General features: G+C 38.1%; 2 protein-coding genes across 17 annotated transcripts in view; one reads left to right on the forward strand and one right to left on the reverse strand.

The window, feature by feature from the left end:
• The window catches only part of IntS3 (integrator complex subunit 3), a 15,802-nt gene extending 15,551 nt beyond the window's left edge, over window positions 1-251 (forward strand). For all 5 annotated transcript variants that reach the window (XM_035864601.2, XM_035864602.2, XM_085657911.1 and 2 more), the window contains exon 11: window positions 1-251. This exon is cut by the window's left edge and continues 721 nt beyond it. The gene's annotated coding sequence lies outside the window, so the exon portion shown is untranslated.
• The window catches only part of gro (TLE family member transcriptional corepressor groucho), a 101,658-nt gene that overhangs the window by 1,989 nt on the left and 87,169 nt on the right, over window positions 1-12,500 (reverse strand). For 7 of the 12 annotated variants that reach the window (XM_035864622.2, XM_035864610.2, XM_035864623.2 and 4 more), the window contains 6 exons: window positions 4,242-4,295; window positions 2,665-2,856; window positions 1,353-1,619; window positions 1,091-1,158; window positions 710-985; window positions 1-561 (listed from right to left, as the gene is read on the reverse strand). The exon at window positions 1-561 is cut by the window's left edge and continues 43 nt beyond it. In XM_035864622.2, the coding sequence (XP_035720515.1) occupies window positions 1-561; window positions 710-985; window positions 1,091-1,158; window positions 1,353-1,619; window positions 2,665-2,856; window positions 4,242-4,295 (1,418 nt within the window). The remainder of the gene's footprint in view (window positions 562-709; window positions 986-1,090; window positions 1,159-1,352; window positions 1,620-2,664; window positions 2,857-4,241; window positions 4,296-12,500) is intronic. The other 5 variants (XM_035864620.2, XM_035864619.2, XM_035864617.2 and 2 more) reach the window with 5 other exon arrangements.

Consider the following 12,500-nt stretch of genomic DNA (forward strand, 5'->3'; position numbering starts at 1 on the left):
AGATTGTCCTTGCCAGTGGAAACGAACCACTTGCCGCATGAAGCAAAACGAAGGGATAGAACGCAGGACTCGTGCAGATGTAACTGATATTTGTCCAACTTTGTGGCATGTAGAACTTCGACGTTAGAATTCTCCATGCCAACAGCTAGCCATTCGCCGGTAGGACAGTATCCCAATGAGAATATCTGAGATGTGAAATCGTGTTGCTGAAGTTGCCTTCCTTCTCGTAGATCCCACGATCTTACGGTATTGTCGAGGCCACCGGTCCAGAGTTTCGAGCCGTCGGCCGATATGTCGATGCAAGAAGCTCCGTCCGTATGTCCTTGGAACTGTCTGACCAACGTTTGATTCTGGAGATCCCAGACGGCGATATTACCGTCGCTGCAGCAACTGAAACAGACCTTCGAATCCGGCGAGATGGCCAAGGCGTAACAGGCTGGCGCTGAGGAGGTCAACTCGGCCTTGATCCTCGGCGTTGGGCTGGCCAGGTCCCAGATACTCAGTTGACTCGCCTCACCGCCTACTATCAACGTTCTACCGTCTGGAAGTAACTTTACCGACCTAATGGGAAAACGGAAAATAATAAGGCAGACGTTAGATTTAAACAAATTAATTTCTATATTTCTCCATGATTTCCCCAAAACCCAATTAATTCCCACTCCTATCACCACCCTGATAATGGACACATAGAAATATAGTCTCGAGTGACCTGATGTAATTGTCGCGCTGCAAACAGTCCAATTGCGAGACAGGTTTAGCGCTAATACTGCTGCCTTGACCAATGTCCCAGACTTTGACGCAACCTTTGCCACCGGTGTAAACGTATTTTGTTGGATTCGAGATCGTGACCGCGCATACGACCTCACCGTGAGTCAAAGTGTTGATCTGACGCGCGTGACGAGGTATACCGGGTCCTGTGAGAGCATCCGTGGGGAAAGATACTGGTTGCAGTTGGCCCTCGCCGTTCATATGGAAGGAGTACGCTCTGAGAATAGTCACGAACGAATTCTCAATTATCTTTCTTCGGAGTTTATCTTTATGTTAAACTAAATACCACAATTATTAGATTAGGACTAATTGGATTACGTACGGTTTGCCACCCGGAATGCTGCTCAGTCCGTTACTCGAGGGTATCCTCACGTGACCGTCGAAACCGAGCTGAAAAAAGTAAAACGTTAACATATTAAATTAGTACATACGAAATAGGTTAATTACATTTAATAAAATTCTCTCTCTATCTTTATATTTCTATCTCTGTCGCTATCTCCATCTTTATCTCTATCTATATATTTTTTTTTCTCTATTTCGAAAGATACAATTGGAATTGAGATGAATCGAAGAAATGAATTTACGAGATTGATGGGATCGAAAGTCACCATGGATGGTCTGGCGTAGGGCAAGTTGTTGTAGGGCGAGGGCGACTGCGACGGCTCATTGCCGCGGGATGGCAAGCCCTGATAACCCTGTGGTGGCGTTTGCTGCGACGATGGCGGATGATAGACCCGCGATGCCAAGGGCCCAGGGATGCCGCCCATAGTTGGCGTACAACTGCGCGAGCCCCTCGCCGCCGCCACAGGTGTACCCGGTTTGTCGACCTGAATTGTTAGTTCCGCGATGTTCTTTTTTTTTTGGTTATACAAAAAAAATAAAAAAAAAAGCATCATATATTTTTCGACGACAACGGGGGAGTCGTATAAATCAACGATCACAGGTTGTTTCATTATCATTTTCTTAAAAATTTATACGAACTTATCAATTTCTTATACGAACATAAAGAACAAAACAGATTATAAAAGTTTTTAAATTGTTCATCAACGTGATTGACAAAAATTTTCGAATGATTTCTAAATGAACATTTCAACTGTCAATTAATATTATGTTCAATAATATTTTCAACACTATATCATATTATTTTAACCCTAGTTAACCCTTAAAATAATTTCCAATTGTGCACTTGGGGTGCGCTATACGTCCCAGGCACTTTGAACAACAGTTCTCATTTTATACAGAATGAATAATTTTGACTCCAAAAAAAAAAAAAAAAAAAAAATACTGTATATTTTTTAAAGCCTTGACAGTAATAATCAAATAGATTTGAAAGTGTATTTTCAATTCTGTCATTATTAAAAGAAAATTCATGAATCCTGCAATGGGCAAAATTGTTTTAATTGAGTTCAAAATTTCTCTGGGGTATCCTACGTCCCACAGGCACAATTAGGGTTAACTAACGACAGAAGATCTAAATATTTCGACAATGGAACATCCTGAATGTATTTTCTTTTTTCTTTTTATTAAGTAGCAAAGAGATAACCGGCTTTTCTTTACTTTCTAGTGACGATCCAAAGCGATGCTCGGAATTAATTTTATCAAGAATTTTGACATCATCCTTTAAAGGAAAATTTTTCAATATAAACAATCATTCATATATATATATATATATATATATATATATATATATATATATATATATATTTGTATAAAATACGAGTAGAAAGGGTTACATTTCTTTTTTTTTTCTTTTCTTCTAACAAAAAATTCATCGATATAACGATATCATTTTTTTGTTGTGTTCTTTTTTATTGGTATATTTTCTTTTTCTGTTAGTCTCGTAGAATCTCGCCTCGTAATCGTCACCGAATAAGCTTGCTCTCCGCAAGATCTTACATCTTTACTTTTCAGAGACGGCGTACTACGAGCGGAAGAACTTCCGCTTCGCGAAGGTGGCCTGTCCTTGACCGAGGTCGAACCTACTCCTGAAGCTGGTCCACCGATGTGACCCGGTGCACCATGTTTCTCTAGGGTACCATTTTCTCGGGGATCCGAATGCTCGCCATTTGCATGCGGCGACGATCCTTCCTGCATTGCGAAAATAAAATGATTTCTTTGAAATATTATTCGAACTATTGATCCTATTCTCTACCTATATTTTGATACATCGAAGAAAGAAAAGAAGATGAAAAAAACAAAAAAAAAAAAAAAGAAAGAAAAAAGAAAATAAGAAAAGAAGCCAAAATTTATTTATCTTTTTTTTTTTTTTTTTTATTTCCATAATATCAATATGTACCTATATGATTTTTTAATAGATCATTCTTTATCTTCAATCTTAATTTTTTATATTTCCGCTATCACGAAGTCGATAGTTATTATCGAATTGAAATTATTCGTTCATATATCGATATAGTCTCATATTAATGACTAAATATTATTTCTAATGTTTCTGCAGACCTTTTATTTAATTCATTTCCGTGAGATATATATATATATATATAATATATATATATATATGCAATTTTTAATAAATTTCTTAATTTTATGAAATTCCTGTTTAGTTTCAAAACCGAAAGTTAAATTAAAGCGAAATTACCCATGGATGTTCGCAACGTGCGATACTAATTTTTGTTCTAAATTTCAAGTTAATACGCTTGAACGTTTAGATTGTAAAATTCATACGTACGCACATACACACACATACACGCACATATGCACACACACGCACGCACGCACACACACACACACACACACACACACACACTCACACACACATATGCATTCATACTAATGTATATGAATCTGTATCTATGCGTTAAAATATTGTATATATAAATCCTATTAGTAAACTTAAAATAGGATCGAAATCTTTTATTAAGTTCGCAAATTAAAATTTTCTATAATCTGATAACTTTGATTTATTTTCATAGAAAATTTCTGTTACAAATACATGGTTATGAATTATCTATTATTTTAAACATTTCTATGTAATTTTATATTTTCTTTCTGTCGATTTTCTTTTACGAATTTATTTAATATTATAATAAAGCGTTGTTTTTAAACCGGAAGTTAAATCGAAGAGAAACAATAAATTGATTCGAAATTTATCAAAATAATTTCATTTTAGATATAAATTTCCAATTAATTCATTTAATTGTTTAGATGATAGACTGGACACAAACACACACACACACACACACACACACACGCGCGTGAATAAATACATACATACACACGTTTTTCTTTTTATATACGAAAACTTTAAGATTCAGAAGGATTCGTAAATATTATAAAAAATAATAATAGTTTAGAAGATACACTTTTCTATCATATTTATTTTGCAACTCTTTTATAATTGAAAATATTCGTGAACTCGTCGCAGTCTATTTCTAAACATGGACTAAAAAGAAAAACAAAAAATTCTTTTTTCTTGTTCGTGTCGTTGAACCAAAAAATTATTAATTAAAATATACCTCGTTCGCCACGTCAACGACTAAGTCCTGATCGCTTTTCTCGCCGTCGCTATCCTGCAAAGAGAAAAAATAATGATCATTAAGAAAGAACGAATAAAGATATAAAAAAAAAAAGAGACAAAAAAAGAGAAAGACAAAAAACCAAACAATACAAAACATGTTTACTTTTAAAATTAATATATTATTTATAAAGTTATCCACGTAAAGAAAATAATATATGTTCGTGTATATTTACGTACGTACATATGTACGTATGTACACGTATTTGTGTATATATATTTGTGTCTACATGTATATATATATATATATATACATGCATGTATATGTATATAAACGAGACCCTCGACAGTTGTAGTTACGCCTACATGAGTGACTCGACCTACATTTACTCTGAGAGCGTAGAGACACACCGGTATTTCCTTCGGAGATGCATTATTAATTTCGATACTCGTTCCTAAGGTGCATCTCGCGTTCTGATTGCGCGTTAAGTTAATGGGTAAAGTATCGTAGCGATGGTATATACACGACTATGCGTCTCCGTTTGCGTCGGAGTACATAGTTACTCGTTGAATTTACAAGGGCCGTGCGAGTCGAAAGTGCTTTCGTAATCAAAAGCTTTTGCCAGCGAGTATATGCCCGGCCATTATTCGATCGCACGAATTCTACTTTTGCTTTTCTAGTCGTTCGTATACCTAAGTACGAATCATTCGTAAGGAAAAGAAAAAAAAAAAGAAAAGGAAGAAAAACGAAGAAGAAGAAGAAGAAGAAGAAGAAGAAGAAGAAGAAGAAGAAGAAGAAGAAGAAGAAGAAGAAGAAGAAGAAGAAGTAGAAAAAAGGAGAAGGCAGAGAAAGGATATATTTTTGGTATCGAATGAACGAAATATCAAGAGAATTGATCTCTGGATTATTTAATATTAATTCTTATGGTGTAAGCTGATATAGGGAATATTGTGAAGCGAACACGTGATCGTGGCACGTTTTAGAACGAACAATTTGCTCGGGGGATTCGAATCGTAATTGCGACGCGATATGGTCATTGAGGGAAAGGAGAGGGGAGGGGCCGAGAAGCGGCAAAATTGTCGGTAAGAGGGGAAAACTGAAGAGGATAGAGACGAAGAGAAGGAGAAGAGATGAGATGAGAAGAGAAGAGAAGAGAAGAGAAGAGAAGAGAGGAGAGGAGAGGAAGAATAGGTTAGGCGGAGGAGCGAAGTCCGTTCGAGCTGCCAGGGACAAGCAATAAATTTGTGTACGGACGATGAGTCTCAGTAAATAGAAGGCAAAGTGTGGTGGTATTGATTTCAGTGGTATTACTCGGCCGGCGGAGGACGCTCGTGGGTGGAGAGTGGCCACGGAGGGTAAAAGTAGGAGGAGGAGGAAGTGAAAGAGAATGACGGAGAAAGAAAGAGAGAGAGAGAGAGACAGAGGGAGAGAGAGGGAGTGAGAAAGAGAAGGGAGGAAGGAGAAGAGAGGCCGAAGGAGACGAAGAAAGAGGCGGAGGGTGTCTTCCACCCCTTAACCTGCTCGTTCTAGCGTTAAATATGATACAAATGTTATCATCCCTTCTATTCCGCATCCCCACTATTACTAACTCGCATCTCCTCGGCATGAACAACCACCACCACTACCACTATTACCACCACCATCACTATCACCAATACCACCACCATCACTATCACCAATACCACCACCACCACCACCATCACCATCACCACTACCACCACTACTACTAACACTGATACTACTACTGGTAGTAGCACCGCTACTATACAACTACTACAGTGCACTACTACTACTACTATTTTCTAACGGCATCGCCAGTAGAGGCACCACTAGCAGTATCTCTCCTCCCTCTTCGGCAGCTTCTTCCCTCGTTTAACCCGACGCAGCGGGGATGACGGTATTAAGGGCAGCTCTATTATTCGACCGCCCAACCACTCGACTCTTCGCCTCGAGAATCCTCGAATTTCTCTTTTTTTCCCTTCTACGAGTTCGCGTCATCCTCCCTCTCTCTTTCTTTATATATATATATATACATATATATATATCTTTTTCTTTCTTTCTTTCTCTTCCTCTCTCATCTTCTCGGTGTTCCAGCGTTCTTTTATTTACTTCTACTTTTCTTTCTTCTCTCTTTTTCTCTCTCTCTCTCTCTCTCTCTCTTTCTCTCTTTCTCATACACACACATATACATACATACATACATACACACACACACACACAAATACACACACACTGTCGAGTTTTTCTCTTACGACTTCGCTCTTTCTTCCACCTCTCGGATCTTTTGTAAACAAACGCGCGGCGCGAGAGGCTAAGAGGAATCGAACGATCTTCGAACTCCGCTACTCCTCTCCTCTTTCTCTTCCTCCTCTACCTCCTCCTCCACCTCCTAATCCTCCTCCTCTTCATCCTTCACCACCACCTTTTCCTCCTTCTCTTTACTCATTTTTCTATCTTCGTCTCCGAACTCCTCTTGATGGTGTTTCCACTACTTTGACAAGAGGAAAGTGTATCTCGTTAATACGTGCATGTACAAGAGGCGACAGTTAATTAAGACAATTATCTGTTAGCGAGATCTTCGCAGGATCGAAGCGAGAAGAAACATGAAACTTGACTCCTCTGTCTGTCTCTCTCTCTCTCTCTCTCTCTCTCTCTCTCTCTCTCTCTCTCTCTCTCTCTCTCGAACGCGTGCAAACTTTAACATACTCGAAAAACAAGAAGAATCGTTCTCGCGTGTATCATAAAAATTGCGAGCTACCTCTATATTAAGAAACGACTACTTCGAAAGAAAAAGAAAAAAAAAAAAAAAAAAAGAAAAAAAATATATAATATATCTAAGTACCATAGGTATATAACGAAAAAGATTTTAAATACGCGATAGCGGAGTTATTTAACCTGCCTATCTTTGTACTACCCTAAGGTGATAAGGACTGCCCGTAGGATGGTATAACCAAAGTACCAACAACTTTTACTACATGAGTGAGAAATAGAAGGAGAGATAGAAATACGATGACTATCCACTACCACTATCACCTATATATCACCTATATACTCACTACCACTATCACCTATATACTCACTATCACTATCACTATTACTACTACTACTACACTACTATTACTACTACTACTATCACTATTACTACACTACTACTACTACTACTATTAGTGTTACTGCTACTGCTACTACTACCGCTGTTGCTACTACTGCTACTACTTATATTACAATAACTGCTACTACTATTACTATCGTCACTCCTTTTGTGTCTCGCAGTAGAAGCGCCGGTGAAAACGTATTAAAGCGATTATCTTGGATGAAGAAGATATAGCGGTGAGGGTTGAGCGTAGGGAAGAGAGATTCGAGAAAGGAAAAGAGAGAGAGAGAGAGAGAGAGAGAGAGAGAAAGAGAGAGAGAGATAAAGAGAGAGAAAGAGAGAAAGAGAGAGAGAGTGGGACGTAGAGGAGAGGGTGGACGTTGACGAAAGGCTGGAAGGCTGGGTTCTTCTTGACGGCAAAAACGGGTTGTAGACACGGAGAACAATGGAGATAGGAACGAGCTTTCTCTGGAGTGAGGGGAAATAATGAAAAGTGCTCGCGATAACGCGCCTGTGTCGTATTAAAGTACGGCCAGCCACGATCATATAGGTAGTAGTAGTAATATACTAAAATAGTAGTAGTACTAGTAGAAGTAAGTAGTAGTAGTAGTAGTAGTAGTAGTAATAGTAATAATAATAATAGTAGTAACATCGAACTTTGATCGATGAGAACCATTTTGATTCTGGCTTTTTGACTTTTCATAAAGAAACGAAGAAAATGATCGAACCTGTCCGAGAAGAGTAAAACATAGGAGAATTGTATGGTGGTAGTAATGGTGATAATGATGGTGTTAGTGGTGTTGGGTGGTGATAGTGGTATACGAGGAAAAGAAGAAGAAGAAGAAGATGAAGAAGAAGAAGAAGAAGAAGAAGAAGAAGGATGGAAGATGGAGATTAGGAGAGGGAAAACAGTTTTTCTAGTGCTTATCGTGGATTGCGCGGTTTCGTCGGTTCGTGACGTTCCATGCGAAAGCTTGGGTAAAAACGGATTGAACGATTCCTCCGAGGACAAGAAAATGAGAAGGGGTTGTTGAAGGAGGGAGAAGGGGGAAGATAGTAGTGGATAGTGTGGGGGGCGGAGGGTGGTATTGTAAAAAACCGAGACACAAGCACGTTGACGGGATACGAGAGTATCCGAAAGACCAGCTTGGATTTAGGAAAAATGCTCGTAGAGCGCAACAACAAGGAAAATAAGGGGAAATAAAGAGGGAAAACGGTTCGTATGAAAATGTAATTAGGGGAAGCGTGGAAGCTCGACTCATCGCGGCCTCGACCCTTTTTTACCTCCATCCATATACCACCACCACCACCACCACCACCACCACTACCACTATCTACCATCACCAACATCACTACCACCACCATCACCACCTTCATCACCACCGGGAGCACCACGTAGTAGTTGCTACTCTTCTTTCTTTCTTTTTTCTCTCTCTCTCTCTTTCTCTTCCTATTCTTGCTATTCATAATAAATTTGTTAATCGTTCTACGCGTATTCAATGAGTCGATATCCTCTCCGTCGGCTACCTCCTTGCTCCCTTTCACCATATCCAGGAAAAAATCTTCCATTATTTTATATAGTTAGATGATACCGGACGCGATTCAGGAAATGGGATGGAAATTTTATGCGGATCCCCATAGTGATCATTTCTATCGGATTTTAAGGATTTAACGCTAACTTAATATATACTTTTTACACGGTTATCATTTTCGTGAAAAGAATATAACAAGAAATAGAGATAGATAGATAGATAGATAGATACATAGATAGATAAAGAGAGAGAGAGAGAGAGAGATAGAAAAAAAATAATTAAATCACGTTCGATCTTATTGATCGTCCTCTCTCTCTCTCTCTCTCTCTTTCTTTTTTCTTTCTTTCTTTCTTTCCTTTCTTTTTTTTCTTCTTTTACTAGGAAGAATCCGATCGTGCAAAGGACGAAATCGCCAAGCCACGCGAGCCGTAATTTGAATTTCATCGCGCTGGAAAAATCGAGAGAGAAACTTTTATCGTCGCTTTATCTCCGCCACGGCAAAAAGAATTATTACTTCGACTTGGAAAGGCTAAAGTTTCTACGTTCGTAGCCTGCCTTCCGTTATTCTCGATGTATCGCAAGAAGAGAAGAGAAAAGAAGAGAAAGAGAAAGAGTAGAGAAAAGAAGAGAAAGAGAAGAGAAATAGAAGAGAAAGAGAAGAGAAAGAGAAAGAGAAAAAGATGAGAAGGAAAGAGAAGAGAAGAGAAAAGAGAGAGAAAGAGAGAAGAGAAACGGACGAGAGTGCGACGTTAGGAGAAGGTATCGCGAGCAAGTGTCTCTGCAATTTAACTTTTACGACGTTCCGTGTCATTTCTATTCTAGCGGTCGTTGAGTAACGGGTATTCGTCTTGAATTGGTTGCACCTATTCGGAAATATGTGTATGTTCTTTAGAACGTACAAGTTTCTTTGTGAAAAACTGTTCATTATTACGTAAAATGTGTAACATAAATATATACAATAGTTATAGATGTATTTGTTGTATTAAACGGTCTTATAGTAAATTTAAGAATATACATATATATATATATATATATACACATATATAATAAATATATATAATTTTGCGTTAAATTTATTATATATTTTATTATTATGATTTTTATATATTACTTGTAAAAATATGTTTATATATCCATTTATTTGTATGATATGCATGCAATTATAATATATATATATATATATATATATATATATATATAATGTGTGTATGTATGTGTGCATATATTTAAGAAACCACAAGAAAATATCTCATAGGTATTTAAATGGAAAAAATAAAGAAAAGAGAAAAGAAAAATGAGAGAAAAATAGAAAAAAGAAGAGGCAGAGGGAGAGAGAGAGAGGGAGGGAGGGAGAGAGAGAGAGAGAGAGAGAGAGAGAGAAGAAAGATAAAACGAAAGAAAGGATTTTCGCTTTCAAACTCCAAAGAGTTTTCCACGAAAGGAGGGAAAAGCTGAAACGACTTTTCGATAGATCGTCGTCGCTATCGGATGCACTCGACGTTCATCTTCCGTTCCCGTTCCTCCGCTTATGTTCGCGGTCGAAATCTCTCTCTCTCACTCTTTCTCTCTCTCTCTCTCTCTCTCTCTCTCTCTCTCTCTTTTTCTCTCTCCTTTTTCTCTTTCTCTTTTTCTTTCTAGAAATGGTCCTTCTCGTCCTACGATCCTTTTCTCTTTCTTTTCGAAAGGCGGTGATTCTTTTATCGGTCGTAAACGCGTTCCCTTTTATATACTTTTTCTTTTTTTCTCGTAAGAGACGAAAATTGGAATGGTCTAGATACGAATACAATCGAAGGAAAAAGGGATTTTCAAGATTTTCTAATCTTATTAGAAATTATTTCACGTTATTAAATAACTTTATTATTGTCTACGAAGAATCGACAAGTTTTTATGTATTTTTATCGAAGATTACGTTTGTTTTTTCTCTTTTCTTCTTCTTCTTTTTTTTTTTTTTCGAGACAATTATTCAACCGGAAATTATCGTTAGAAAAATGTCTATTCGTTCGCAATTAATCGCGTCGTTTCGTTACCTCGTTAAAATACGAAGAAAAAAGGGCGACACTAAATTTTGTTTATTTTATTCAAAACATTTGTTACGATTACTTGCTTGACGTTTGTCAAGATTAAAAGTCTCATATGTGAAGTATGAGAATGAATTATCCCGTGCCTTTTATCTCTACTCGAATGTTACGATATAGGAGCATACATATAGGAATTTATATTTACGAAGGATTATTTCGACGGTATAAACGTGATAATAATAATAATAATAATAATAATAATAATAATATTATTATTATTAGTATTATAATTATAATTATAATAATTATTATTATTATTAATACTGACAATCACAATAATAAAGATAAAAATTCAAAAGAATGATTTTAGAGAAACAGCTTAAAAGAATGTTAATTATTCATTTAACTCTACGGTATGAAAGAAATAAAAGTGTAAAAGGGACGCGAAAAAGAAGAAGAAAACTTGGCCGGACGGTTTTGTATGCGAGGGAAAGATATAGAAGGATAGAAAAAGAAAGAAGAGAAAGAAGAAAAAGAAGATAAAAAGAAGTAAAAGAAAAAGAAGAAGAAAAAGAAGGTAAAAAGAAGAAGAAGAAGAAGAAGAAGAAGAGGAGGTAGAAGGTAAAGGAGAAAAAGGTAAAGAAGAAAAAAAAAGAAGCGTCGTTCTTCTTCGAAGATGCACGAGTCGAGGAGGAGCAACGAGTAGGTATAGGGTCGCAAAGGTGTCGGCGAGAAAGAAAAGAGCGGTGAGGAGGTGCGAGGAGGGATAGTGCAGAGAAGAAAAGAGAAGAAAAGAGAAAAGAAGAAGAGAAAAGAGGAGCAGAGAGGAGAAGAGAGGAGAGGAGACGAAAGGAGAGGAGAAGAGAGGAGAGGAGAGGAGAGGAGAGAAGAGAAGAAAAGAGAAGAGTAGAGTAGAAGAGTAGAGTAGAGCAGAAAGGTGAAAAGAGAGAAAGAGAGAGAGGGAGAGAGAGAAAGAGAAGAGGAGGAGAATAGAGGAGAGAAGGGAGGAAAAGGGAAGAAGGACGGCCGGGTGGGATGGGTTGACAGGAGGCGTTAGCTCGGGATACGTGGAGCCGTCATACAATAAATACGATATTTGTACCCCTCCGTAGCGACTGGAGATGGTAAGAGAGAGAAAGAGAAAGAGAGAGAGAGAGAGAGAAAGAAAGAGAGAAAGAGTGAAGTATGTATACAAGTACGTATGTATGCATGTCATACGTACGTACGTACGTACATACGTGTTTGTTTGTTGTGTGCTTGTGTATGTCTGTATGGGTGTGTGTGTTTATACCAACGCGCGTACGCTTGTGTGCGAGGGAGTTAGAGTAAGAGAAAAACTGAGAGAGAGAGAGAGAGAGAGAGAGAAAGAGAGAGAAAGGAACGCGGTGCAGGAAAGCGCGTTGGGAAGCTTTGGCTCCGGTCGAAGGGTCGAAGGTGGATGGGTGGCGAAACGTTGGTCTCTCGCTTGGCGAAGCCAGGAACGCGGCGGAGGTGTCGGCGCTGCTACCGCCGGTGCTCCGGTGGGCGGAGAGATGGTATAGATTTTTATGTCTGCGAGAAATACAAAATGATGGATATAAAGCTCCTAGGGTGGATGGGTGGGTGGGTGGGTTGG

The sequence above is a fragment of the Vespa mandarinia genome, chromosome 6 (genome assembly GCF_050613455.1).
Source record: "Vespa mandarinia isolate Hongniang chromosome 6, ASM5061345v1, whole genome shotgun sequence".
Lineage (NCBI taxonomy): Eukaryota > Metazoa > Arthropoda > Insecta > Hymenoptera > Vespidae > Vespa > Vespa mandarinia.